The sequence below is a fragment of the Venturia canescens genome, chromosome 7 (genome assembly GCF_019457755.1).
Source record: "Venturia canescens isolate UGA chromosome 7, ASM1945775v1, whole genome shotgun sequence".
Classification (NCBI taxonomy): Eukaryota; Metazoa; Arthropoda; class Insecta; order Hymenoptera; family Ichneumonidae; genus Venturia; species Venturia canescens.
Window position 1 is genome coordinate 5072170 of NC_057427.1, and position 27086 is coordinate 5099255.

General features: G+C 38.4%; 4 protein-coding genes across 8 annotated transcripts; 3 read left to right on the forward strand and 1 right to left on the reverse strand.

The window, feature by feature from the left end:
• The first annotated feature begins 1803 nt into the window (after positions 1-1803).
• LOC122414025 (uncharacterized) lies at positions 1804-5009 on the forward strand. The gene is made up of 6 exons (XM_043424783.1): positions 1804-2056; positions 2149-2361; positions 2647-2946; positions 3114-3241; positions 3346-3534; positions 4575-5009. Exons 1-6 carry the CDS (start codon positions 1949-1951, stop codon positions 4597-4599), a joined length of 963 nt encoding a protein of 320 aa, XP_043280718.1. The 5' UTR covers positions 1804-1948; the 3' UTR covers positions 4600-5009.
• Positions 3761-27042, reverse strand: LOC122414023 (cyclin-dependent kinase-like 4). 3 transcript variants are annotated; one of them, XM_043424781.1, is made up of 6 exons: positions 26548-27042; positions 6190-6454; positions 5873-6067; positions 5192-5483; positions 4438-4834; positions 3761-4260 (listed from the first exon to the last, which is right to left on the reverse strand). In XM_043424781.1, the coding sequence occupies exons 2-6, from the start codon at positions 6355-6357 to the stop codon at positions 3924-3926; spliced, it is 1389 nt and encodes a 462-aa protein (XP_043280716.1). In that variant the 5' UTR covers positions 6358-6454; positions 26548-27042; the 3' UTR covers positions 3761-3923. The 3 variants fall into 3 exon arrangements, with proteins under 3 accessions (XP_043280716.1, XP_043280714.1, XP_043280713.1); XM_043424779.1 differs by having other exon boundaries at positions 6190-6459; XM_043424778.1 differs by lacking the exon at positions 26548-27042 and having other exon boundaries at positions 6190-7150.
• Positions 10281-18331, forward strand: LOC122414026 (zinc finger CCHC domain-containing protein 24-like). 3 transcript variants are annotated; one of them, XM_043424787.1, is made up of 6 exons: positions 10281-11801; positions 11882-12169; positions 13725-13889; positions 15644-16956; positions 17092-17223; positions 18106-18331. In XM_043424787.1, the coding sequence occupies exons 1-4, from the start codon at positions 11526-11528 to the stop codon at positions 15755-15757; spliced, it is 843 nt and encodes a 280-aa protein (XP_043280722.1). In that variant the 5' UTR covers positions 10281-11525; the 3' UTR covers positions 15758-16956; positions 17092-17223; positions 18106-18331. The 3 variants fall into 3 exon arrangements, with proteins under 3 accessions (XP_043280722.1, XP_043280720.1, XP_043280721.1); XM_043424785.1 differs by having other exon boundaries at positions 10308-11801; positions 13725-13979; XM_043424786.1 differs by having other exon boundaries at positions 10325-11801; positions 11888-12169; positions 13725-13979.
• On the forward strand, positions 22802-26421 carry LOC122414024 (uncharacterized). Its single transcript, XM_043424782.1, has 5 exons — positions 22802-23306; positions 24023-24186; positions 24293-24474; positions 24619-24847; positions 25055-26421. Exons 1-5 carry the CDS (start codon positions 23095-23097, stop codon positions 25504-25506), a joined length of 1239 nt encoding a protein of 412 aa, XP_043280717.1. The 5' UTR covers positions 22802-23094; the 3' UTR covers positions 25507-26421.
• Positions 27043-27086: the final 44 nt, after the last annotated feature.

The window sequence follows — 27086 nt, forward strand, 5'->3', positions numbered from 1 at the left end:
ATCATCAGTTGTGAACATTATGACCGATAGGGTGGTGTCCGAAAAAATACTAGGACCAAGAACCTAGCCTTCTAACGTCAGGGTCTGGTTTCAAATGTTACGCACAGATGTCGCTAAGGTCGTTCTCGTCGATAAAAAAGATTCGACGACAGCAATTCTCAACTTTGTTGACAATTGAGTACAAGACTTGGTCTCGTGTTGACTATACATTTGTAGCATAAAAACCATTTGTCAAATTTTGTACATTCATGTTTATGAAAAAAATCGTTGATGTAGTTACTCACGTGTACCGTGAACGGTCCTCGATCTTCTTCCTACCTTTTTCCTCCACGATCCTCTCGCTCTCCCTCTTTCTCTACGATTCTCTTATCCTGCTCCGTGGTTTCGATCATAAAAGAGCTTTTCGCCACATATCTTCAACACACTTTTCTTCCCATGTTTCTTCGTACGCCCATGTTTTAATTTATCACTTCACCTTTAACTCGTTATCATTTCACCAGATCGCACAAAATCATAATCCATTCGTTATAGCAAATTTGAATTTTCAGTCTCGTTTCCGAGGACGAACCTGCGGTTTTCCGCCAGAAATCGAATTTTATGCCGGCGCAAGAATGAAAACTTGTTATCTACTTCTACTGATCGAATACAGGTAGATTTTTCAATTTCCACAAGGCGACGAACTACAACGGACAAAAAAATTTTGCCATAACAAATTTTGGAAAAAAATGTCCACATTTTCGGCGGGGTGGAGGCACGCGCGGTTTTGCTCCACACTTCCCTACGTTTCTCGTCAAAAAATAAAGTGGAATTCCACGTGCCCTATTTTATGCTCCGGTTTCTCAATTTTCATGAAATCTACACACAAAAATGCCGTTAACCGTATAAACCATCCACTCACGCTTTGCACTACCCCGGACGAGCGGCGAGCGGCGAGTAAGTAAAGCTAAAGCAATAAAGCAAAACTTCCGTCCCGTCTCCCGTGCTCGGCGTGAAGTCCTTCCCTCTCCTGTCTCGCGCTCCGCGCAGGCTCCACCCATCCCTCCCTCTCTCCCGTTAGCTGGCCAAACGCCGCTATCCCTTCCCCATTACCCGCTCCTGCGCTCCGGCCACAACCAAACACGACCAAGCGACCAAGCGTAAACGCGTGAAATGTGAGCAAGTGATGAACGTAAGCAAACCGAACAAATTATCCAATATCCATTCGGAATTATTCAAATATCACAGTTTTCTCTACACGGACCAATTGCCATAATTTTATAAATGCACAAACATGTATGCTCCCAAACCGTAAAAAAAATTTTAATCATCCAGTTAAATTATACAATATATTTATGTTATAATTGAGATGAATATTTATTTATTCTTGATAAAAGTTGTTAACCTGGAAAATCCACGTTACCAACGAAAGTGAGGTAGTGACGTAATTTGATAGAATCATTTATTTATTTTATTTTATTTAAATTAGATATAACAGCAAGACTCAACAACAGTAGGTTGTTTAATATAAACGAAAATCTATATATACGCAATAAAGGAAAAGAAGATCAAGTGGGAACAGTATTTCAGGGAAAAGGGAAAAAACGAAAAGAAAAGAAAACTGTCACCAAAAAAGTTAACGAGGATTTCTGAAATTTTCTTCATTTATTCACATTAAAAAAATATAAACACGAAACTAAGTTACTCGATTGTCAACAAAGTTGAGAACCTCTGTATCTTTTTTATCGACGAAAACGAGCGTAACATCATCTGTGCTTAACATTTAGAACTAGACCCTGACGTTAGGTTAGATTCTTGAGTTCTATATAGTGTTTTACGTATATAACCCATCATTGTTCGTGTATATAGTGAAATCATAATCAAGAGATTCATAATATACAAGTTCAATTTCAATATAAATGACGAAAGAATTATCACAGAAATACGAGGTTTGAAATGAACTGCCTGAGAAATGGGGAGAACTTGTATAGTACCTGGGTGCAAAAGTGGCACCTACATCGATAGAAGTAGAAGGGCTGATTTAAAATTACGTCAAATCTCAGTTTTTACTGTTCCTAAGGTAACATAATTTATATCTATGTATCAGAGTATAAATAAATTGAATAAGAGTTGATAAAATATTAATTTGTACATATATTTTTCATCCAATAGAACGAGGAGAGACGCAGCGAATGGGAAAAAATACTCGGCTGTAAATTAGAGACAAAACACGCTGTTTGTCAGCTTCATTTTGAAGCAAAATATATTAGAAAGTGTGAAAAAATCACTTTAATAGATGGTACCATTTTTGAGTCACCCCACAATCGTTATGGTTTAGCAAGAGATGCTGTGCCAACACTGGAACACATTCCAATTGATATTGAGGTAAGCTTTCTTGCATTTTGACATAGAAAAATATTCCAAGGATGTAAGTGATCCTTCAAATCTTCACATTTCTTCTAATAATAAAAAACGGTTTTGAAATATCCATTGATTTTTATTTCATATTTTTAAAACAGTGCAAAAGTTAATAGAGTTCAGTTAGAAAAAAACAGAGTGCAAATTAAAATAACTCAATTGACTCTGATAACAAAAATGACTGAGTGAAAAAATTTATACATTTTTATTTGCTCGACAAGATTTTTATTTATTTTTGCGATTATATTTCAGAATGACAGTGGCCCTGCAGACAAAGCTAACCAATGCAGAACTGAAAAAGAGACGGAGGTGGTTGAATGCCCACCATCAACGGAGAATAGTGAGAATGTTACCACTGAAATGACAGAAATTCCTATATGTTCTCCCACCCAATTTACAATAAATCTCCTCAAAGAAGAGTTGAAAACAGCTGCGTTGCCACAATCATGGGCATGGACTGGGAAAACATTCGGAATCACATTTACCCTTCTGGACCCTTATAATTTTCATCCACGAGTTCAACTGGAAGTTGCTCAAGATCTATCTGCTCAGGTTAATACCAAAATGTATCAAACGTAATTTGAATTCCATCAAGGCTTTGAGATAGACTGCCATGAAAAAAAAAGAAATTCAAATTTTTTATGGCCCCCATTTTTCCTCTTGACAATTGCGGCAGGCTTCAAAAATTTTTGTCTTTAATATTTCTGTAATTTCAGTAGATTCGAACGATTACAGACACGGTTATACCACTGGCCGACCCTGTAACTTGTATGACCGATGTGTACGATTATCTGAAAAGTTTGAAAAATCGTCCAATTTGCAAGGGAACCGGTATTGAAGAAGAAAGGTAATATTAAAGAATTTGATGAAATGAATTCAAAGGCTTGTACGAAAACTTGACTTTGAATAAGAATTCTTTACACCGATAACGAAATTTCTGCTTTTTTGCAGTCGTGATCATCGTTGCATCGGCATATTGGATGACAATGAAGAATACTTACACGCCCGGGTACAACAAAGATGCACGATGTGTCGAATCGTTCGTCAAAAGTATCAACAGAGGGTTCGGCGAAGTCAACTTCGCTGCGGTGATAAAAAAAGTCGCAAAAAACCGCCGGAGAAGTCGAAGGAAATTGAAACGTATGTTGAGAATTTTACCCGATTTGTTTTTCAGTCATAATCGTAATTTCAACATGCATAGAGGTATTTTCGAAGTGGTAGTAAAGCAATGTTTTCAGAGCGATACCAAACTCTCTATTTTATTTTTCAAAAGGAAGTTATTTCCACTCCCAAAAACTTGATCGTACTCGTTTCAGGAAAACTTCAATTTCAAACAAACAGTTCGAAGTAAAAATCTTAAAAATCATTTTTTTCCAATCATAAAACGTTTATTCATTTTCTTTCAATTCTTCCGTGATACAATATAAATCGTAACGCTAGTTTTTCTCTCACAACAACATTCAGTTCAACCCAGTTTCCACGATCGCAAACACCTTGTGCAAACAACAAATAGAAGCAACGAACATTCATCAACTCGGCATGCCCCGTTCTTTCAGCGCCCTCTTCATACCTTTGTCTCTGAGTGTGAGAGCTGGTAGAGAACAATCAGTCTTATTATTGATAGACGCAGATATCCCTAATCCTCTGTTTTTATCGAGGGGCCTTATATAAGTTGTGTTGGGTATAACCGATATCGAACCGATGCTGAAAGGTTCACGATTTATCGAAATCGTTGACATCATTGAGCTTGATATTCGACCAAGATGCGAAGCTTCTTGAATACTCTCCGCACTTCCGTTTGTACTATTTTTTGTCATTCGATTGCTCTTCGCATTGGTGGACTCATTTATTAGGTGCATTCGCCATCTAGAAAAATAAAATCGTATTGCATCGTCTACCAAGTTTCTGGACAGGGTTTCAAGTTCAAAATTTGAGTTCGCGTACGTCAAACAATAATTCGTGCTGAGTCTCATGACGTTGTATTTTGACTTTAAATGAAAAAAACCGTGCTCGTCACTCTGGTTGGAGGAAAAGCCCTCTTACCTTCCAGCACTTCCATAAAACTTTTTAGATTCATCGAGCGCGTTGGCAAAATTTTGAAATCGTCTGCTTTCAGTTCTTTTTAAGAAGAGCTGATTGTGACAGGCTTCTTTAGCTATATTGTGTTGCAATTCTTGCAGGAAACGTTCGGCAAAGGAGTCCTGACAAAACAAAGAATGCTGGAGGAGATTGACGCAGCTTGGGCGCGTCTCGGGGTCCATTCGTAAACACTGAGCCAGAAAATCGATGGATGCGAATGTCCACGTGGGAAACAGAGATCGTAAAGAACGTGAAAGTGTCGCGGGGCTCGGGCTGGAAAATTCATCTGTACTGGAACGTCTCGATATTCGTTTGTTGTCGCCCCGTGATATCATCGTTTGATGCCTGCTACAAAGACTTCCTGAAATTTTTACGTACCCACTGTACTTTATAGAATGTTCAGAATTTCGAACATTCCGATGTTCGCCTTGTACAGTTTCATATTACAAATAATCGTTAAGTAATTTGTGATATTCTCATAAGTATTTTTAACAAACACCCTGATTTAGTACAAATTAAAACGAATTCAGCTTCGATATTGAGAAAATAATCATTCAAGGGACTGGGTAAAGCCTCGGGACAAATACGTTCTGTCATTTGGTGTTTTGCGTGTTCGCCCCTATTACAATGAAACAACTCACGGTGGTGAGGATGAAAATTCGATAACGTCGTGACCAATCGTCATTTTCGCAAATGTTTTATGAGCACAGAGTCATACCGAGTAACCTGGTTATTTGATAAAGTTGATCCAGATCGCTGTCTCCCGGAAACAATGGTTCGCCGGTGACCATCTCGGCATAGAGACATCCGACTGCCCAAACATCAACTGGTCTACCGTAACGACGATCCCCGACCAATAATTCGGGAGCTCTGTACCATCTCGTGGCAACGTAATCGGTGCAAGATTCGTTTGGACCAGTGACGAAACGAGCGAAACCAAAATCGCACAGTTTTATCACGCCGTTGGGGGAGACGAGCACGTTTTCTGGTTTCACATCACGATGCATGATCTAACAAAAATGCTTGCTAATTCATTTTTACAAAAAATTTTATGAATTTTATAATATTCTAACAATTTGGCTATAAAATTTCCATTTTTTTTTTCCATCAAACAAACATTTGATTGCTCTCTAAAATAAATATGTTGGGTCGAAGATCACCACAGTTTGAGGATGCATGAAAAATGTTCTGGGAACGAGAAACACATGTTCCCTTGCCCGAGGCAACTCCGTGAGCTTTCTTTTCTTTTTGCCTTTCTCATTTACTTGGCTGACACAAGCGGCCTATTCATTGGCATCCGTTTAACGAGCACAACTGCTCATGATTCTTGGATGCGAGTTTTCTCGACTTATAACCGAGCAAAAAGTTGCTTACGTGGAAGAAATAAAAAGAAACTCACGTGATTAGCGTGACAGAAGCTCAGTCCACGAAGTACTTGAAAAATGTGTCTGCGTGATATTTGAAGGCCGAGACCACCGGCCTTTTCTTCAAGTTCATCGAGCACCGTGTGATCGAGGTATTCGAAAACCAAATAAAAACGTTTTCGTCGTCGAAAGACTTCAATCAAATTAACGAGATTGTCGTGACGAAGTTTCTGCGGAATAAAAATCAATAATTCTCGATATTTATTACACAATGCAAAGTGAATCTCTTCGTTCATTCAACGAGAGTTCAAAAATCTTTTCTCATTTTTAAATCAAAGAAAAATCATCTAACCTTCAACATCCTAATTTCTCGAAGTGCCATTTTTCTAACGTGAACATCCTCTTCGGTCTCTAAAAATTTTTTTATCGCCACCGTTTGTCCGCTCTCGCGATGACGACATTTCATAACTATCCCATAACTGCCCTCACCCACAACTTCGACAGTCTCGTACTTGTCCATTTTGAGCTTAATAATTCCGAAAATACATTGAGAGCAACCGCGAAATAGAGTGAAAATCAGCCGAGGAATATGAGGTGTCTCATCGTTCTGTCTCGTTCTTTCCTTGTCGAAAAAAAATGGGCGAATCGTTGTAGGGAAGCCATCATCAGTCGCGGCTTTTCCCTCGACCAATATCATAAGTTGATTATAAAATTTGCGAATTGATCGCTAGCAATGAATTTTGACCATACTACGACAAACAGTTGACAACTTCACACTGTAATTTGCATTGGAACTTTACCGAATTCCTGACTTTGGTAAAAACGTTTCATCCATTTTCATTGAGTTCGATCGCAATATTATCTCTTTTTCTAATTCGATGGGATTATTGACAAATTGAAGACGAAATAATGGAACCTCGAGTTAGTTTTAACGACCCGATGCATCAGGGATTCGTTGGTTTCTCTTCGCGCGCATCATTTTCGGCGGGAAACGTCGACGAAATGTTTTCGAGTTATTCGACATGGCGAGGATGCACCGGCAGACGAAAAAGCGAATATTGAGGCGGAGCGTACGTTCGAGCGTGTTCGGGAAACGGTACGAGACTGAGGGAGAATATTGGAGCTCGAGAAAAGTCGAGAAGACGAATTGGGTGTTCCCTTCCCCCCGGGCTAACGTGCATGTATCGCAAAGAGGTTCGTACTGCTCCATCGATTAATATCGATCCCACGCTTCAGTAATTAGTTCTGTACCCGTTACGCCCGATATATATACAAACATACGAGAGACCGGAAGAGCTCGGTGGGCGGATCGAAGACGAGCTGCACGAAGGAGCAACAAGGACTGCCAACGATACGTATTTCTGTCCTCAAACATGGGCACGAGAGGGAGATGGATGCAGCGAAAAAAGGAAAGAAAAAAAACAGTTTCCTGGAGGTACCAAGGAGTCCTGGCCCCGCCGGGTGACACTGGCTCGGAATGACACGACCTACGGCTCTACAGACACAAATAGAGTCAAGAATTACTCATTTCTCTACAAACTTCCGGTTTTTAAACAACAATTTTTTCCCGTTCTTCAAATGAATACTTCTTATGCGATACACTACCGGATTGTTCCCGCACGGCTGGCCGCGTTGTAAGGCCGGACAAGAGAATAAACGAGCTCGGTAAAAAATGAACCTTTGTCGAGAACGATTGTTAAAACGAATTCAAAAAATATAAATCGAGAAGTTTGGTTTCCGCTACTTTCAGTTTATGGTGAATATTAAAAAATTGGGAGGTCAAAAAAGCTATCGCAAAGCTGTTTAAGTTTCCTTGGCTTCGTTTAATTTGTCGATGTCTATTGTTCAATGAGGAGGTTATTTATTGTTGGGAAGTTTTAACAAAACCTCTTAAATATTTCATGCTGAAACATACCACATTTTCAGAGTTTCATCAACTTTTGCGTTTCGGGACTCAACGTCCTTAATTCATCGGCGGAAATAATTTGTCGCGTCTGCAAAATGCACACCAATATTCACTTTTATGGGGTATGATTGCATGAACCTTACTTTTTCTTTTTACAATTTCTCATTTACTGACGTTTCGGAGACTTTGATTTAAAATAATTCGAATTTTCATTGAAAAACTACGATCATGGCTCCGTCCAAATGGTTTGCAACGTCCGAAGGTTTAATGGTTCCAAAAATAGCGTTTTTCTCATATCGGGCTTTACGACTTTCTCGGTCGATGGGTTTCTGCCGCTGTGTTGTTTTGTTTTTTCAAATTATACTCAAAACGTAATTCCATTCATAAATCCCTTAGTGTCACCGAACTCGAGCATTCCCTTCGGTTTTTACGACTGTTAATAAAGTGGTCGATCGATGTGGCTATTTCTATCGATCGGGCCACCTGGAGCAAATATTATTTTCCTCGCCGGAAGCCATAATAACGAATCGAGGTGGAACATACTCCATGCTTCAAAGAAACATTCCTTTTGTCATTACAGAAATGCACAAGCTTCGATGACGCACGATTAGAGTGGGCACTGTCATCGATGGGTGTGTCAAAAGTCAAACTTCCCAATGAAAAAACGAGTCAATTGCGTACAAATGCGTACTTTTGACGTACAAATTCGAAAAAATGTATTTCTACGTTTCTCCAAAGGAACTTGACGACTGCCATGCGCGTTTTTACCTTCGATAAATATGCGAGCTTCAATTTTTGAGAAACCGAATCTGGCAATATGATCGAAATCATAATTGACGACACTGAGGTTTGCAATTAACGAAAAAAAAAAAAAACATTTGGAATTCACTCATTTTTTATTTCACGAAATCATTCGTTTAGATTGAAAAACTACGAATTACAAATTCGGTAGGGAAGAAAATTGGAGAATTACTGAAATTGTTGGAGTTTTCTAGATCATTTTGTTGGACTTCAACATCATTCATAATTGAACGCTCCTTAATTCAATTAACGTCGGCTACCTTCTGTGAAGTTTTCGTGCATGTACTAACTTTCTTCAACTCTTTTACTGGGGGTAAAAAAGGTCGAATAATCCTGACGTGACTGTGTCGTCGATTGATTTAAAAAATACTTTCTTACTGGCATTGAATATTTTTTTATTTCAACTTCATGAATTCCGTTAAAACAATGAGTTGCAATTACAACAATTTGGTATTTTCAGTCGTTGCACTACTTTTGTGTATAAATTTGCTACAAATATTTTATCAAAAAAAAAAAAATAGTTAACGAAGTGTCCCAATTGTTCGTGTAGCTTTCGTTATGACAGTGGCAATATTCTTGGAAAATTATTCACCCGAAGTAAAGTGCCGAAAAATGAAAATTGTAATGCTTGCATCATTTTAATTCGTTCCATTAAATCGAACGAATTGTTACCCAATTACTATGGAAAAATTTCTGCGAACTTCCAAGTAATAAAATAACTGATTCGTTAAAACCGTCCACAAGCATATCGATGATCCTTCAAATTTTCTTTTTAACGTACTTCGCGGAAGAGATTTTATTTTAAACCGAGTCGAGCATATATAGCAGAGAAAAAGCCATGAAAATATTAGAACTTTGAAGAAAGCTTCGATAGCGTGTTATCCAATCTCAAACCATCGGAGTGTTATTCGTAGCGATGTTATGGCGAGGGTACAAAATTAACTTGGGCAAAGCCGAAAAGTTTATGCGGTATTTATCGGGCGCGCACGTAACCTTTGGCCTCTGACCGTTTTGTGCTGTGTACCGTAAAATAACGTCTGCACAAATTCTGTACAGTTGTTCGGCCTCGAACACGTAGACAAGCGTTTCAAGGACGCGCACGCAAAGTTCATGCACGCCATAGAACATTTTTCGCGAGCTTCAGATTCTCCAAAGCTTTTTTTATACAGCGATACGTAATTTTAAAACAATATTACCCCGAGAAGTCAATATTCATCCCTAAAGTGTTTGAACGAATTTCAAGAATTTCACGCAAACTTTAGCTGAGAAAACTCGAACCCTCTGTCAGCTTCCCCAAACGAAATTGATTTTTTTTCCGTCCAATTCACGATGCAGTGCCGTCAGGATATCAGTTTTTTCAAAATCATCAATGAATATCAGTTTTAGAAAAAGTGACGAATTAAAAATCTACGGAGAAAATATCCCGGTCAAAATATCCTGAGACACAAAATCCTCCATAATTTTGTTTAATAATTATTCGTCTTTTTATTGTTGTCATTTATTTATGCCAGACAGGCAAGCAGAACACACACACACACACACACATCAAAACAAACAAAAATGCACACACTCAAACATGATTCCAACATAGTTTCGTTGATAATAATGATAATGATTTCCTTGATTAATAGAGATAAAAATATCCAAGAGAGTCCAAGTCTTACGAGTGTATAGAATATTTTCAAATCGAGTATATTTTGTCCCAGGATATTTTTCCTCAGGATCTTTTGAGCGTATATACCAGAAACGAAGAGTAATGATGAGAGATAAAGAGTTTCGAAAGCCACAAAAGTGGAAGAAATCCCATTGACGTTGATAATTTGTACACGTGCATAATTCCGGGGAGCACCAGCATCCCTCCTTTTTCTATACATTCCGAAGAGAAGAGCGAGAATAAGCGAGAAGGAAGCATCGGAGTATCGGAGGGAGAACGAAAAGAGCGAGAAAAGTTGTGAAGCATGGGAGCAGAGAAGCAGGCAACTGAAATAGAAACGGCCACATGGCGGGGTTCCTTGGCACTGGCTATGTTTGTGCTATGGCAATACGAGCGAATCACCGCCACTGAAAGTTTCAGCCGCAAATGTGTACCATGAGCACACACTCGCGGTGCTGTCGCGTATATACGCAGACGTAATTCGATGTGTACGGTGTAGAAGACGGCGTGTTAAACACGTGTGGGTTCTCGTCTTCATCTCTCGGTGGTGGATGTACGAGGAGGGCGAGAAGACGTGAAAGAGCGAGCCCGATAGCGCGAGCGTTCGGAAGAATAACGTGTACAATCGCCCTGATCGTTTTGACTGGCTCGAGGACGGGCTCGGTTCTCGGAGTGCGGATGAAGCTGGGGGCCACGTTTCGATACCAAAGTTAGCCTTCACGATCCCACACGCTCGCAAACACAGACATATCGTACTCGTGTGTGCTATACTGAAAGAAGAAAACGCGGAGTGCGTTGGCAGTGTTAACTGAGTGAGCGGAGAGCAGCAGCAGGCGTCTGTGTGGCGCTCTTCAATTTTCTACGACACTCGTAGAAGCTTCGGGGGACGTTGGTTGTTGAAAAAACGCGTGGACCGATGACCGAGGGATATTTTTTTCTCCCCAACGACGGAGTGCTCCGTGACACGTACGAAGAGGTGTGCAACAGCGATTCGTAGGCCACTGTTGAAGCTGCAGCCGCTCGGCAAAGTCCCATCGGTCGTTGGTCTCCGGGGATGGCGGACGCCGAGTGATCGGCCTGGAGGAAATTTCGGATCCTTTTGAAAGGGAGTGCCAGTGCGCGGTGTCGCGGCCCGTCTCATCCGTTAATTCTCGACTCGGACAAGTTGTGCGAGAGATCGAATGATGCCCGAGTGTAAAGTTGCCCGAAACGACTTGGTCTCGTCAACGGCAGCGACCCCAAAAGCCGCTTCCTCGAGGTCAGCGCTTGATAAACGTGCGGACACTTGCCGAAGATCGACCGGGCGTTAGTGCCAAGCCAGAGAAAGATGGCGGCCTGCCATCCGAGGCCGCCTTTACAACATCTTCAGCAACATCGTCATATTCAGGATGGAAATAACGGAGCTTTCGGGCTAAACGCTCTTCAGAATCCCCTGGGGCCCGGCACCCAGGCACTGACCTCCTTGTCCCAACAGCAACAACAACAACAACAACACCTGCTCCACCAAGCGAACAACCACCCTTATCCACCCCACCTTTTAAACTGGGTTTACTTGGCGATCGCTGATCAGAATCCGGCTCATCAGCAACCACCCTCGGACCAGGTACGAACGGAGCTTCGTCTTCGGCGAGCGGCTCCTCCAACTCTCTTTTTAGCGACGAGCAACGAACTCGATTTTTTGAGTTACAGAGCAAATTGCTACCGACGATATGGGGGACGAGCAACTACTCGGCTACCAACGGGACGCAGCCTCCAACGAGCTATCTCCAACGACAGCCACAACACAAGAGGTGCCCTCTGAGCCCGTGCACGGTCCTCGGCAACGGAAGCCTCGTCTCGAGCATCGGCGATCTCGCCGATCATTTCAACGAGCTCGGTATCCTCGATCGTAAACCCGTCAAACGACCTCCTGCCACGTATCTCTGTCATCTCTGCTTCAAAAAGGGCCACTACATCAAGGACTGCCCTCAGGTGAGACCGCAACTCGCTCCTTTTCCCATCCGAACAACCGTCGCTAATAATCAACGAACTTTCCGGCAGCCCGCGTTCCTTTGCCCGGGAGGTTACCATCGTCCAATGAATATACTTGAAACACTATTTTCTCAAATTTCCAACGTCCCCTGACGCGTCTTAGCGTATTTTCAGAAGAGTGGAAGAAGCACACACGGCTTCCAAAAATAGAACATCCGCACCAGCACCGCGTCCACGCCGCTGATCCCCCTTATTACGCGCAGGCACGCATCAGCTGTACGAGCCTCGGGATTGCGTCCAACTCAAGCTTTATTATTTTCATGCCATTTTTTTGACTCCAGTTTCGATGAAACGTCGACGAAACTTTTCGTTTCACGAGTACCTCGGGGGACCGTTTTCGTTTTATCCGAATCCTCGGCGCTCCCGCGCAGTTCTTGATGAGACGAGCGCGTTTCTTCGTCGAGCCCTGCTGATTCCTCGAATCGCAGGTTCTTCATTAATTCACTGTGCTCAATCATACGAATCGTTTTCGTCGAACGAAACTTCTCTCATATAACTTGATTCGATTTCATTTGGAATTCAATGATTTTCATCGCTGCCAAGACAAACGTTGGTATCTCACAGGAATGCTGCAGCGTCGCATCAAACGGCCTGTTCGCTTTGTTGACACACATACGAAGGCTTCTAATGATTAAGAAATACGTGCGAGGATCGTATAAACATGCGCAGTCAACGCTCGCCTCGATCTTCAGAATAAAAAAGCCAACGAATGCTTTCGCGTGCGATGATAGTTCAGACGCTCAGTAATATCAATTGAGCGCTAATTGAGACAACAAACATTCCGCGGCGTCGAGGCCAGAGCCCCAACTTACTCGAATCGTTATCCGACTACATGACGTCACGGGCAACACGCCGTCGTCCGACAATTTCTCGTCCAAATTCCATTTCTCTTCGTTTAGGCTCGTTTTATTACGAGAGCAAAGATTCAAAGATTTTGCAGAAATTCACTCGTACACGATTATGACCACATGCGAATTCGCTGTTAACGAATTTTCAAGATGTCGCGTCATTTAAACCGGGTACACCGATAAAAACAGCTGAACGCGAAGAACGGACGAACCAAGAAAACGGTATATATCCAAAGGCTCTTGGAAGCTCCAAAAGAACGGGGAAAAGCCATCCAACCGACTCAATTTTCCAGCCCTGCTCTTGTGTTGCCGAAAAATCATTTTTTGTCAGAAGTCTCAAGGAACGAAACTCCACATTTTTAAAATCGAACATTTTCCGACGCGCGATGACGACGACAATTAACATTTCAAAACGTCACATTTTTTTCAACAGTTCCTTCCTCAGTTTTTACTTCTCACTGGGATCACTCGCCGTGTCCTATTGACCCCGACTTCCTTAATTTGTTTGATCAATGAATAGCACGCTCGCGACGTAGATTATTGATATCGAGTGAAAAAAATCTAATTCAAATGAGAACCCGATCTCGTAGAATTTGGAGCTAATCGAAGTGAAATCATTTTTCTCTCTTCTTTCGCTTCTCTTTCAGGCCAGACCGAAGGGCGAGGGTCTGACACCTTACCAGGGCAAGAAACGCTGCTTCGGCGAATACAAATGTCCAAAGTGCAAACGCAAATGGATGTCGGGTAACAGTTGGGCAAACATGGGCCAGGAGTGCATAAAGTGTCACATTAACGTCTACCCTCACAAGCAGGTGAGTCTGGGGACGGCCGGAGTATCTTCCGTGCCGTCGTCCCCGTCTCACGCCTCAATCAACTATTACTCCTCGTCCTCAATCCGTTACGTAAGTTTCTCGTGCCCTCGACATCACGAGTTATTTTTCTATAAATTTAGTTAAATTTTTAAAAAAACAGTCTCCTCGTCCAAATCCAAATTCCGATTGAAGAGACGAACGGAGATTGCGCGATTCGAGGCCAAAGAAAATTACTGGTTCGCATGACTTTTTTCGAGCAATTTTTGTTTCGAAGGTTTCAATCGAAAATCATGGGGTCTGAAAATCGTCCGAGAATACCACTTCGCGAGATGGAAAATCGGTGGCACTCCAATCGTTGTTATATTTTGCTGAATGGATTCCAAGGGGTGGGGATCAAATGTTGGAATGACTAAAATTTCGAACAGCTAAAATCTCGAATTTATAAACTTCGAATGATAATATGGAGACGGATAGATTCGACTAGAGCTTTGAATGCCGAAAATAAATAAAGCAGAAACTGCAAGGTTCGAAGAACTTTTACATCGAAAATAGAATGTAACAATCGCCCATGGGACGATGATTAAAATATCGATTTTTCGAAAATTCGACTATCACTCTTTCGATTCATAAATTACTACAATCAGCGATACTGTGAAAATTCACAACTTTGAAAATATAATAACGAAATACGAAATATTACTGAGGTCGAAATACTGAAACACCAAAAAGTCGAACAGTCAAAATAGCGAAACGTTAGAAAGTCGATCGATCAAAATAAAGAAATGCAGCGGAGCTCCAAATACACGCGTCTCACTCACTCACTTACTCAGACCGGTGATCTCCCGTTTTAAACATCGCCATTTTGACTTTCGCCTTTTCGAGCCATCGCTATTCTGCATATCCAAGTTTTATAGGCTCGAAAAATTCACTTTCGATTTTTTGCTACTCTATATTCTGGTCTGTCTGTAAAACAATTACTGTCCATTTTGAATTCGAAAATATGAACTTTTTACATTCGGATGGTCTCTGTTAAAATTGCATTCGAAATGAAAACTATCGGAATATATATTTTCGAGTAAATATGAATTCAAAGAAGGAATTTTTTATTAAACGCGCAATCTGCTGAATAGTTGATCGGGAATAAGAATTTCGAATAACTTATTTTTCTCCAAACTGATATCACAACTTTTAAAATTTCGAAATATCGACCGTTCTACAATTCAGTTATTCGACATATTGAACCCCACCCGATTCCAAGTACTTTCTCAAAGTTTATCAAAATTCATATTCTTAGGCTGTAAGTTAAATAGAAAATTCAAAATAATGGAGACTTCACCACGTGGCGCCTTGAGAGTATAATTTTATAACTCCACTTGGAATCCCTATTATATATTGTGGAAAAATTTGGTAAATCCTGGCTCAGTTTGAAAAGATACGCTTTTAAAAAATCCTCTGTTAGGGAATTTGGATCTCGTTCTTCTCAGTCGAATTGTGGCTGATTTTTAAATCAATTTTATAAATTATGGGGTTTTTAATATTCAGGAAACACGTGATGGAGTGGGACGTTTGTGTTTCTACCTTCGAAGCCCGATGACTTGTGTAATAAATAAAAAATTCGAGCTACAAAGTATGAGAATTTCAACGACCTTCGACTCTTTTCCGTCTGATATTCGTTTTGTAGGTTCTTATAAGAAAACTGACGAAAAATTTTGCACTGCTCATACCGGTCCTTTCAAATAATGAAATTGTTACAGCGCCCCCTGGAAAAACCGGACGGTCTCGACGTTTCGGATCAGAGCAAAGTCCATCCGCAGCATTTGTGCGAAAAATGCAAAACTCTCGGTTACTATTGCAGACGCGTGCAATGAAGAACATTGTAAAATATAGTTTTTATAAAAAATAATAACACGAGAAGTCGAATATGAAAAAAAAGCGTGGCAGATGCTGGAAATTTAAAGCAGAAACACTCACAATTGTACGTTAGGAATTTATTCATCGTTATTTTTTGCCTTCTCGAAAACATGTATGTGTATAAATTCTGGTCGAATACTATTGCCATGAACAAACTTTGATATGTATAAATTCGGGTGATTCGCGTACTTGAAACAATGTATTGTACCATAATGTATTGTACTCAAACAATTTACCCATCGATGCTATACCAAAGTTGATACTTTTAAGGCTTCTCACTGCTAGCTACGGTGTGTGCCATATTCTTTCTACGTGCCACGATAATTCAGAGTTGAAAAACAAAAAAAAAAATAATGTTATCCATGAGATTTATTCTTAGAGAGCGTTGAAAAACGTCGATGTTTTTTTAAGAAATTTAAACCAAAGACGTTTATATTGCATATGTATATGTATAATGTACTCAAGATCGAAAGATATGTATAAATATTTGTCGACGTATTGAATACACGAGTCAAAAGAATTTGCGACCGTAAAAGATATATCATTAGCCGTCTGGTGGTGAAAGTTAAAACTGTCGGAAAGGTGATTTCGAAGCTTCTGATCCAACCGTCGAGGCGTGGTCGAGGCAGTTTCTCGTAAGTTTCAGTAAGTTAACCTACTGATGAGTCTGTGACCTGTGACCGTACCGAGGACAAAACGCAACGACCCCATAATATTTTCCAGCGCTACGCACTGCGTAGGGATCTCCCTTACCATCGTAACCATTTCCTTTCTTACCTACAAACTCCTCGACGTACTCATATTCTGTGAAGGCTTGTCGCAGCACAACAGTGTCGTTCAAACCGCGAATTATAATTTTCTGTTGGGAATCCCCATTCTTCTTTCCTCATGGAGGAACGCATCCCCTCTTATTCTTTGTTATGCTTATCAACTGCGACGTTCTACTACTTATTCTGTGACAATTCGATACCTCGGCGACTCACAACAGCGACTCGATTATACTATTCCATTTTTAATTCACCTAGATACAGCTACTCCGAAGTATTTTCTCAACGACAGCAAAATTTTTCTTCATTTCGAAATAAAAAGATACTTTTGTTGCTCTTGACCATCGGAACCGATAACTTTCGATTTTGGAAGTGGTAAAATGAATTCGGTAAGGGTAACGTATATTAAATAACCATGTCTTGATCGATTCAAATAAAAAAAAAAAAACAAATTTCAATAATTGGTTATTAATATATTCAAATAAATATAATAATATTAGTTTATTTTTGAATTTGAATTTCAGTTAAGCAATCGTCGATTGTTCGGTGAATACAAGTGTCCAAAATGCAACAGGCGATGGATGTCGGCCAACAGTTGGGCAAACATGGGCCAAAAATGCATAAATTGTGATATTTATGTTAAACCTCACGAACTGGTGAGTTCAGAGTATCTTCTTTAACATCTTCTTTATATCGTGATAAAATCAAGTATTACTTATTGCTTTTCTCACCACTCAATCTTTACTGCGAGAGATTACAATCTAAAAAGATCGTCAATTATTGATAATCATGATAAGAAAAACATTGAATAGTTATAATACCGTGTTACAAGCTCAAATACTGAAAAAATATGATGTAATTCGTGTCGTTAAGGTAACTCCTGTACTGCATGCTAGTCAAATGAGTGCTAAATTTTCAAAACGCTTTTAGACCAAGTTCAACGTACCGATTAAACTTATTGTTAGTAGATAGTATTCGAGCATATTTTATTAACGTGAAAAAAAATCTAAAAATGATAGTTTTGCAAAACTATCAACCGATAGATGCAAATTTCCATGATGACACATTTTCACAGGTATTTTTCAAAGAATCATCTGTATTTTTTAACCGATTTTATTGCACCAAGTCTCATTTAGTTTCTCAACCGATTCTCTACGAATTTGCCACGTAGATTTTCCTTTGAACTCATTCCTTCAGAATAAATAACGAATGAAAAAGTTTTTTCACTTAATGAACAATTAGCTGCAACAGTGAAACGATCGAGTTTAAAAAACAACCACATGGTGGATTGATAGATAATTCTTTGAAAAATACCAGTGCGAAAATGTGTCAGCGTGGAAATTTGCATTTATCAGTTGATGGTTTTGAAAAACTAGCGTTTTTAATATTTTTATATCTTAATAAGATATGCTGTAATACAAATCCACTAACAATACATTTAATCGGTACGTTAAGCTTGGTCTAAAAGCGTTTTGAAAATTTAGCACTCATTTGACTAGCATACAGTACAGGAGTTACCTTAAACAAAATTGTTACAGCGCCCCTTGGAACGACCTGATGGCCTCGATGTCTCTGATCCCTTGAAAAACCATCCTCAGGATCTGTGCGAAAAATGCCAACAGCTCGGCTACTTTTGCGGGCAGTTACGATGAAATAAATATTGTCATGCACATACTAAGTATATTCCTCTTGAAAGTGTACATGTATGCCTAAGAACTTTTTTCATAATTAATACTGATGATAATAAACCTGAACACGTGCTAATTTTTCGTTTCGTTCCTACGATTTTTTTTCCACCATAAAATAATAATCATGCATGGGATCAGACCGGCCTTTTTCGCTAAGCCACGCCTCCGTGACAAATAACACATTGAGCCGTTGCCGGTCGCCGGTGGTCGCCGGCGTTTGACGATTTTTTTGCCACGCGCCACGCGTGAGTTAGTCGGTGCCTGGGTGCGCAGCAGTCACAGTGAATCGTTATTTCCCTTGTATTGGATATTTTTGAATTCTCAGTAATTTTTCATTATTTATTTACACGTGTTCCAACAGCTTTCTAATTTTCTCGTTTACATGCTCAAATGTTAGTCTTTGTCGATTATTTCACCTCTCTACGCCTACGCCAGGAAACGCCAAAAGACAGCGCCGCGACGACTTTGCGAAAAGTAAGTGAAACTTTCGGTACTCGAATCATAACATGAATACGTATTTCAAAATCTGACATTCGATAGAAAATCGGATCGCTTCTTTTTATTGTTTCAATATCTTTTTTGGAAATCTTGACATTTGATCAAAAAATTGGATCATTTGCTTTTTCTTGTCTTAAATCCAATAAGTTCTTATGCACGAAATGTATAACTGTATATATGTAATAAACTCTATGCTTTTACACGTGAACTATTTAGTGTTCGATTACTCGACAGCTATGTGGTATAGAAAAGTCTAAAGAAATTTATGTTGTCTTATATATTTTTAAAGAATACATTTGCCAAATTTTATGAAGTTCTTATAATTTTGAAATTATTAATATTTTTAACATGGTTTGGCATGGCAACATTGTATCGTCGTGATCCACCCTCCTTAATGAACATACAAAAGCCAATTTCCTTCGTTTCAATTAATTTAGAAAGCCAATTTTTCGTTTTTTTTTTCCAAATCAACGTAGCTCTATATTTCAATCGAGAGCTATATATACGACGATACGAGGATGCAATTAAACGCCAAGTGCTTATCGCTTCAAGCATCGTTTCAAATTACTTTCTCGAGGCGTGCGTATAGAAAGATTTGTTTCTCTAAATGATATTACAACTCGGTGCGTTTCTCGGTACGGGAATTGTGTATTTCTCTGGCTTACTCAATCGAGATGATTGGAAATATTTGATAATAAAACATGGAATGCTTTCACCGAGTATCGAGAGCATTAAAACGGCAACTCGCTATTTTCCATGCGTTTCAAAACGTACTATATTTTTTGTTTTTAAAGAAAAATTGCAAGTCACCCTTAATTAATTAATTTAACCCTTAATAGTCACACGAGGTATATTGGACCCCAGCCGTTTTTCGACCGACGATATCAAATAGAAATTGAGAGAAAATGGGACTTGTGGCGCCCTCGGTCGATAGTTCGAACCTTCGAGAAGAGAGCCTCGTCGTCATTATTTGAAAGGGCCCGTTAGTTTAGTTTTGGTAGTCGATCGAGTCAGATCGTGCGAAGATCTGGGATCCGATCCACCCCAGTGTGACAAATTTAAGGAGTTTCGGTACAGAAGTCTAAATATTAAGAAATTTATCAAATTTGGTGATAATGTTCTTCAACATCAAGTGCGAAAACACCAATTTTTTCAAAATTTTCTTCTACTTGTCGAGTAATTACGCATTAGAGCAGATTTCTTATGCCCGGAATGTTATATGGAAACGCTATGCTTTTACACACGAACTTTAGTGATCAATGACTCGATAACTGTGTAGAAGAAAAATCTTAAAAAATTTGTATTGTCAAATTTGGCACTAACGAATATGTTCACCAAATTTTATAAAATTCTGAACTTGTTGAAATTTTTCATGTTGTTGTCATTGTTTAGCATGGCAACATTGTAGCGCCTGTACAGAATATCCTTAACTAATACTACCTGAAAGCGTGATTTCTCAGGTTTATAGAACGATTTGATTTTTTTTTTTTTTAATTAAAAATTACGATTTCCACATCAATTTTTGTGAAAAAAAGTCATTTTTCCTGCATTCTTTTCTTTGATATTTTTTTTTTATATTAAAAATAACACGAATAGAATAAAATCGTTATGGTCTTTTCTTAAAGGTTCAAAATACATTGCAGTATTTTTATTTTATTTTTTTTTACAGTTGTTCAATTAATTATCGTCGCCCAAAGTGAGTGGGGTACTTTGGACCCCGTGTGACTATTACGTTAGAAACTTGAGAGGGGGCGAGTGGGACGGAAGATTTGTTGTGTTCCTTTATACAAAGCCAACAACGATCGAATGTTTTTAAACGGTTTAAATGCGAAAATTTTCGAAAGATTAATCGATTTTTACATTATTATTGAAGTATTTTTTCTAAGGAATTTCTCAGAACAAATGCATTTTCTTTGTGTTTATGATTTTAACGAAGATAGAAATATATAAACACGTGTCGCGAGAGCGACGCGTCTCGACACTTCGGTTCTTTGCATGCAGTACAAAAAAGAACCTATTGTTATTCGGAAACCTCGACGGGACAAGGGGTGACCCTCGAGTGCGTCGAGTGCCGAGTCTTCGAAGCAAAGACACATTTTCCCGCTTGGATCTACTCTAGCTCGTATAAGCGTGTTCTTGAAAAATCTTGTGATTCGGAATGTAAATTCAATATTAATTTTTCTGTAACAATACACGTTAATATTCTCGAAACAAAAGAAAACTATTTTTTTGTGAATTTGTTTGAGTGCGTCAATAAATATTTTTACGATATGTTGTTTTTTTATTTGTACGTAACAAATTGGGCATAGGAAAATAGAACGTTTAACAAAATAAATGGAATTTGAAACATGAAAATACTAAAAAATCAAGTTTGAAAATTTAACGATGGCCACAGTCAAGCAACCACTCTCTAAAATTTAATTCAATTTTTTTTTTTCAAGTTGGACAGTCCACGAAGAGAAAAGTCATGTCTGCTCAAGGATTCGGAAAGTGTATGCCTGATAAAGGGAAAATCCGATATTTTGGGTCCTACGAATGCCCATTTTGCCAACGACATTGGATGTCGAATAACAGTTTTCCGAATGAGCCTCAAGTTTGCTGGAGTTGTGGTGCTAGGGTGAATGCAAAATATCAGGTAAAAAAATAGTGTCCGCACCAAGTTCTGCTACAAAATAAATATTGTTGTGGGAAATAATCGATTCTATTTTTCGTGCTGATGAAAAATTTATGTCAATATTTGACAATTTTTATACGTAGCATCCACTGAGAAAACACCATAAAATGGAACCGAAATCTAACCAAAACGAACGAACCGTACCACCGTTCCGTCGTAAAGCAGACTACATTGACCAGTCGTCGTGCATAAGATGCACGATACTTTAATTTCACCACCGAGACAATGAGCCATGGATACTTCAACCATTTCAACGGTAAAGAAAATTCATGTTATCGATAATAAATTAGCTTTTTAACGTGGCATATAACTTTATATTTCGCACTGATTCGATCATAAAAATTCAGATGCAAAAAACATGGAGCATCTGAAAAACGAATAGAAGGTGAATATTTTTGGATTTCTACAAAATGCACGAGACAAAACAAAGAGCTTTCGAACTTTTATAAGTGTATTCAAATGTTCGGTGTTATTCAATTTTAAATCGATATACTGAACTATATTTTCATGTTGGTTCATGTGACTTTTTTTTTTCTTTGTGGGAAGAGTGAGGAAAGGAGGCCCAATGCTTTACCGAGTAACACGAGTAACAAAAATATGATGACAGCCGTTGGATAACAATGGGTCGGGAATGCGTGAACTGCCTTAGGCTATAACAACTTCCTTCAGGAATCGATCCGATGGACTTTTTTACAACGATAAGATACTATATTAATCATGACAATTGAAACATTAACACTTATCAAAATGGGGTTTCATAATCGCTAATTATTAATTGGTGGATAGTGCCATATGAATTCTACGCAATATATATATGGATGGTAATCAACAATGGCGAAGAATGGGGAAACTCGAGAAGAAAAGTACGTGATGTCGCAGTGCGATGGCACCAGTGGTATTCGGCTAATATTTGTGTCTAATTGGCTAGATGGGAAGTTACTCCTTCCAAAGCCTTCCTCTTTATTTTTATTTTTGTACTTTTTCTCAATAAAAAAAAAAAAAAAAAAAAATTGTGTCTAAACATCCCGATGTGCTTGGCCAATTAAAACTTAACTATTTTTTCTCACAGAATAACAACTAAAATAAAAGAATCAAAGTCGTGTTATCGATTATAACCTCAAAGTTTATGGAATTTATACATCAAATAAAAAAATCAAATCGAGTAGTCTTTAAATCTCGATAAAACAAATAGAATGATTTGACTCCTTTTCCTTTATGGCTATCTCCTTTTGATATTCGAGGGAATGTGCCACCGAATGGATTTTACTACGATATCGTACGTTTTTTATACGAGAATTATTATTAATTATTATAACTAAATTGATTCGTAAAAAATCCACGTAGAGCCGGGCCAATTCGAAGTAGGTCTGCGATATCAACTGAGCAGATAGCACGAAAAAGGAACATCTTTTTAAATGGACCGCTATACAAAACAGCGCTGCCAGTCGCCACGTTAGTATGTGAAAAATAAATATTCAGATGTCTAGTTTCCGTACGTTCTCTTGCGGTTAAAAACCGGTACTGTGAGCAATAAAGCATTAACGTTAAAAAAATTGACTAAAATAAATCGAAATCCTAAAAACGAAGCACTAAAAAAACGTAACAAAATAAAAGTGAACTTTCGTTACGAAACATTATACAATAAAGTTAATATAGTAATCGAGACAATGACATCGATTGGGAAAGGTAGAGGTTGGGCGAGGGCCACCGATCATGAAACCGTTCTTCGTCGACCGGGTCAATCAATCTCTCCTAAAACATCGGAAATTGAAGAACTTGTGAATAAAATTAACGACCTTAGTTTTGACGTGCCGTCATTCGAAGATTTTGACCGATTAATTAGCTTCCTGGAAAATCAATCGGACGATGAGCGGAATGCGTATGTATCCCACAGCTGTTTCGTTTTTTTTTTTACTCTTTTTGATTCAAACTTGCTCAAGATTGTAGTGAATTTGAAGACTGAGCGAATCTTCGGTCATTGACTAGTGGAAAAATCGGTGGCTAAAATCCTCTGATCCTCCAGAAATGTGCAAGTTTTCATATTTTTACTGGATAGTGTTGAAGTGTGCATCGATTGACCACTAGGAAACTCCTTTTTTGTCTTAAGAGTGGCAAGAAGCATAAAGAAACAATTTCTTTCTCCTTTTTGTGGAAATTATTTCAACGTTCAACTACAAATGGTCACCATTTTCAGGCTTGCATCGACTAAAGTGGCGTTAAGAAATGGAGACATTGAAAGATATTTCAAAAAATGAAGATTGAATCAAAAACTGAGGAAAGAATTTTCATGTGACAGTATCAAGAAACTACTTTGAAAGAGCTGAGAAACTTAAACGGTTCATTATCAAGAATATTTATTCTGTAAACCGATATCTGGGATTGGAAAGCTTATTGCCACCTTGTATCACAGTTGTCAAAAATCATATATCTGTGTCAAAGAATATAACTTTCAAAATTTGCAACTATTTCTCTAACACTATCAGTGTCAAGATGCCAACTGATTCGTACTCTTGAATTATAAAACCTGACTATTTACACAGGGTCTTGGTGACTCAAATTTGATTTCAGATGATAAATTGTATATTTATTTTCTAGGAACCTGAACAAACTATGGAAGAACATATTGGAAGATCGGCATTTTGGGGTTAAATACAGTGAATTGTGTCTTAATAACAAAATAGATAAAACTTCTACTATGGGTCATTTACTACCACAACTACGGCGCTCGCTTTTCACCAACACTCAGATGAGTTACAACAGTGAGTGAATTGCTTAAGACTCTTACAGGAAAATAATTTGGACCAGTGAGAACTGATCAGTATAACTCAGCAGAATCCATCATTAACATAGAGGCGTTTTGTACAGGAAGAGAGGAGCTATACAAAGAAAAACCAGAAAACGTGACAAATCTGACTTGGGTGTTAGGACTCGTCATGTTCCATATGACTACCAAAATGAGGCTCGTCTTAAGTCAAGCTCTTTTAAATTGCATGAGTCTTCTACTCGATACTCCGAGCGAGGATGACATTGAAACTGTCGCAATTCAGGTAATCCATTCAAAATATATCATGATTAATACTCAAATTATAAAATTCCTGAAAATCCTCGTTCACTTAATCTTTTTCTTTTTCTACTTTCTCTAAAATACGTATCACCATTTACATTGAACAATTGTGTATGTATTTTCAAAGCTTTATCTCAATGGCAAATATATTCAAGAGATTAGTAATGAAACTCCTTGCGAAAAAGAGCCTACTGATGTAGAACTTGTGGATGTAGTGAATAAAGCGCGAAAAGTGCTGATTGACCGTAATGTGAGTGCACGATCACGAGCTCTGTTACTACTTATTATCGAGTTGGCACATCAACGATACGAGCCATTTACCAGAGAACTTCAAGCATTTTATGCAGCGGTGCTTGGTGCGTTGAACATTTTTTAATTTCTTTCTATCGGCTAAGATTGATTTATAATATTTTCGAAGATTTTTTAACCCAAAACTCAGTCTACAATGTGAGAAACGTAAAAAAAAAACTAATAAAAAGAAAAATTTAATCTCATACTTCGCTGATGTCAACTCCATTGCAGGTTGAAGAATAAATTTTCATCCAAATTGTTTTTTCTTTCAGAGCCTACTTACTTACCAGAAGATGGTTCAAGTTGTATCTACAGTCGAGAATTTAATCAGCAATTGTATTTCTATCAACTTCTATCTAAAGGAATGATCAAAACTGAGTCAGTTGTGATCCAACAAACACCTAGCAATAAAATACAACCGCAGCAGCAGCAACAGCAACAACACCACCACCACCAACAACAACATCAACAGCATCAACAACAACAACAACAACAACAACAAGTTCCGCAGAAAATGAATCGAAACGAGGGAAATCCGGGTCCGGTACCTCGTGCTATTCGAGGCACAGGTGCCAGCGAAAGCTCGAAGGATCATAGGAACGATAAAAAAACGTCGCGTAATCATAAAGACAAACTTACCGATAAACAAGTACGAATGACAAAGCCAAACACCAACAGCAAAGTTTGGGGACACGACGATCGATTTGATAACGATTACGAGTGAAGAGAACCAGCCCATTTTTGTATAAAGAGCTAACAAGGATGAAGGAGGAGAGAATCGTTTGACAGAGTTAGTCAAATTGTGAAAACAACTCGAGAGTCAAGTTTGTAATCGAGCGTAAATATACGCAAACAAATTAGAGAGTTTGAACACTAGGAATTGAAAGACAAAGAAGCGTGAAACTAGTACGAAGGTCTTCCAAATTTAGCGGATTAATCACTTGGTCATTCTTCGATTGAGGTCACTCTCTTTCTCTCATATTTCTCTCTTCCTTAATTTCTGTAATTTCTCTTTGAGATAGTTAACGCCAAACATTTTTTATTTTTGTAAAAAAATAAAATAATCGTAAATTTTGCTTCAAATGGTGGTGCAGTTGTTAGCACAAATTTGAGGCGAGGACATGGGATTTAATTTTCTTTAGGAATTTAGGACGATTGTTGTTTGAAAGTAGCGTTGCTTTTCTCAGCGAATGTCCCAGCGATTTATAAGTTCCAATCAGAAATGATGAAACACCGTGGCACACCAAACATTATATCGACAATGATTTCCAGTCGGCAAAACATTACTCTCATATTCAAAATAACACACAAATCAAATAATGATCAACCAGACATGGAAAAAAATTCACTCTCGTTGAAAAGTTGATAAACAATGTCTCAGTTGTAATATAATCGACAAATAACAAACAATTTTAGTTTAGTAGTTAATATCGACAAGATCAATGGTTCCCAAATTGTTTTGAAACTGTGTAAATGCTTTCCACATTTTGCCAATCAGTCACAATCACGCAAGATTGAAATATTGTAAATGTCAGCACAGTATATACGGATCACAATGAAAAAAAACCTGTACTAAAATACTCTATATGATTTCTTTATGACAATTTCAATGATAATAAAAAAAAACGATATCCACTAATCCATCAAGAAAAAAAGTTTTTGTATCTATGAATCCCTAAACCCTTTTAGATATTTCCTCAACATTATTTAAAATCATATGGAAGAGCTTTGAAAGGTTCATAAAAAAATAAAATAAATAAAGTACCGTCACGTTTTTTGATCTCGCTCTCTCCTGATGAATTATTCATTACTCAAATTGAACTCGTTATTCGTTGACATCCTCTTTGACATTGTGTATTGCACTGAAGTAGTGGGTGATGTATTATGGCCGTTTTCTCCGACGCAGTTCAAACTCAGTTCAATTTTTTAAATATAGCTTCGAGATAGGATGAACCGAGTTTAAATTCAGTTTAACGTTGGAGAAAACGGGCATTGAAAGACCACAGGATCCAGTGTTGGAGAACTTCAAATGTTGTGATACAACAAAGCCCTCAAAGATACTTTTCTGTATTCACTATAGTCACTTTAGTTTAAACTTGAAAACTTAACCTCAAAGAAAACAGGAGTAACCAAATTTTGTTTTGTGTAAACAATTCTTAATAGAAACGATAGAAACGTTTCAATAATACTGTTGACTCTGAATTTCGGTCTTGAACAGTTCGAATATTTGATCGTGAACGCTCTGATGGCTCTGACGCAAGTGCTGATCTACTGATTTTGAGGAAAAAAAAATTTCTCTATCGT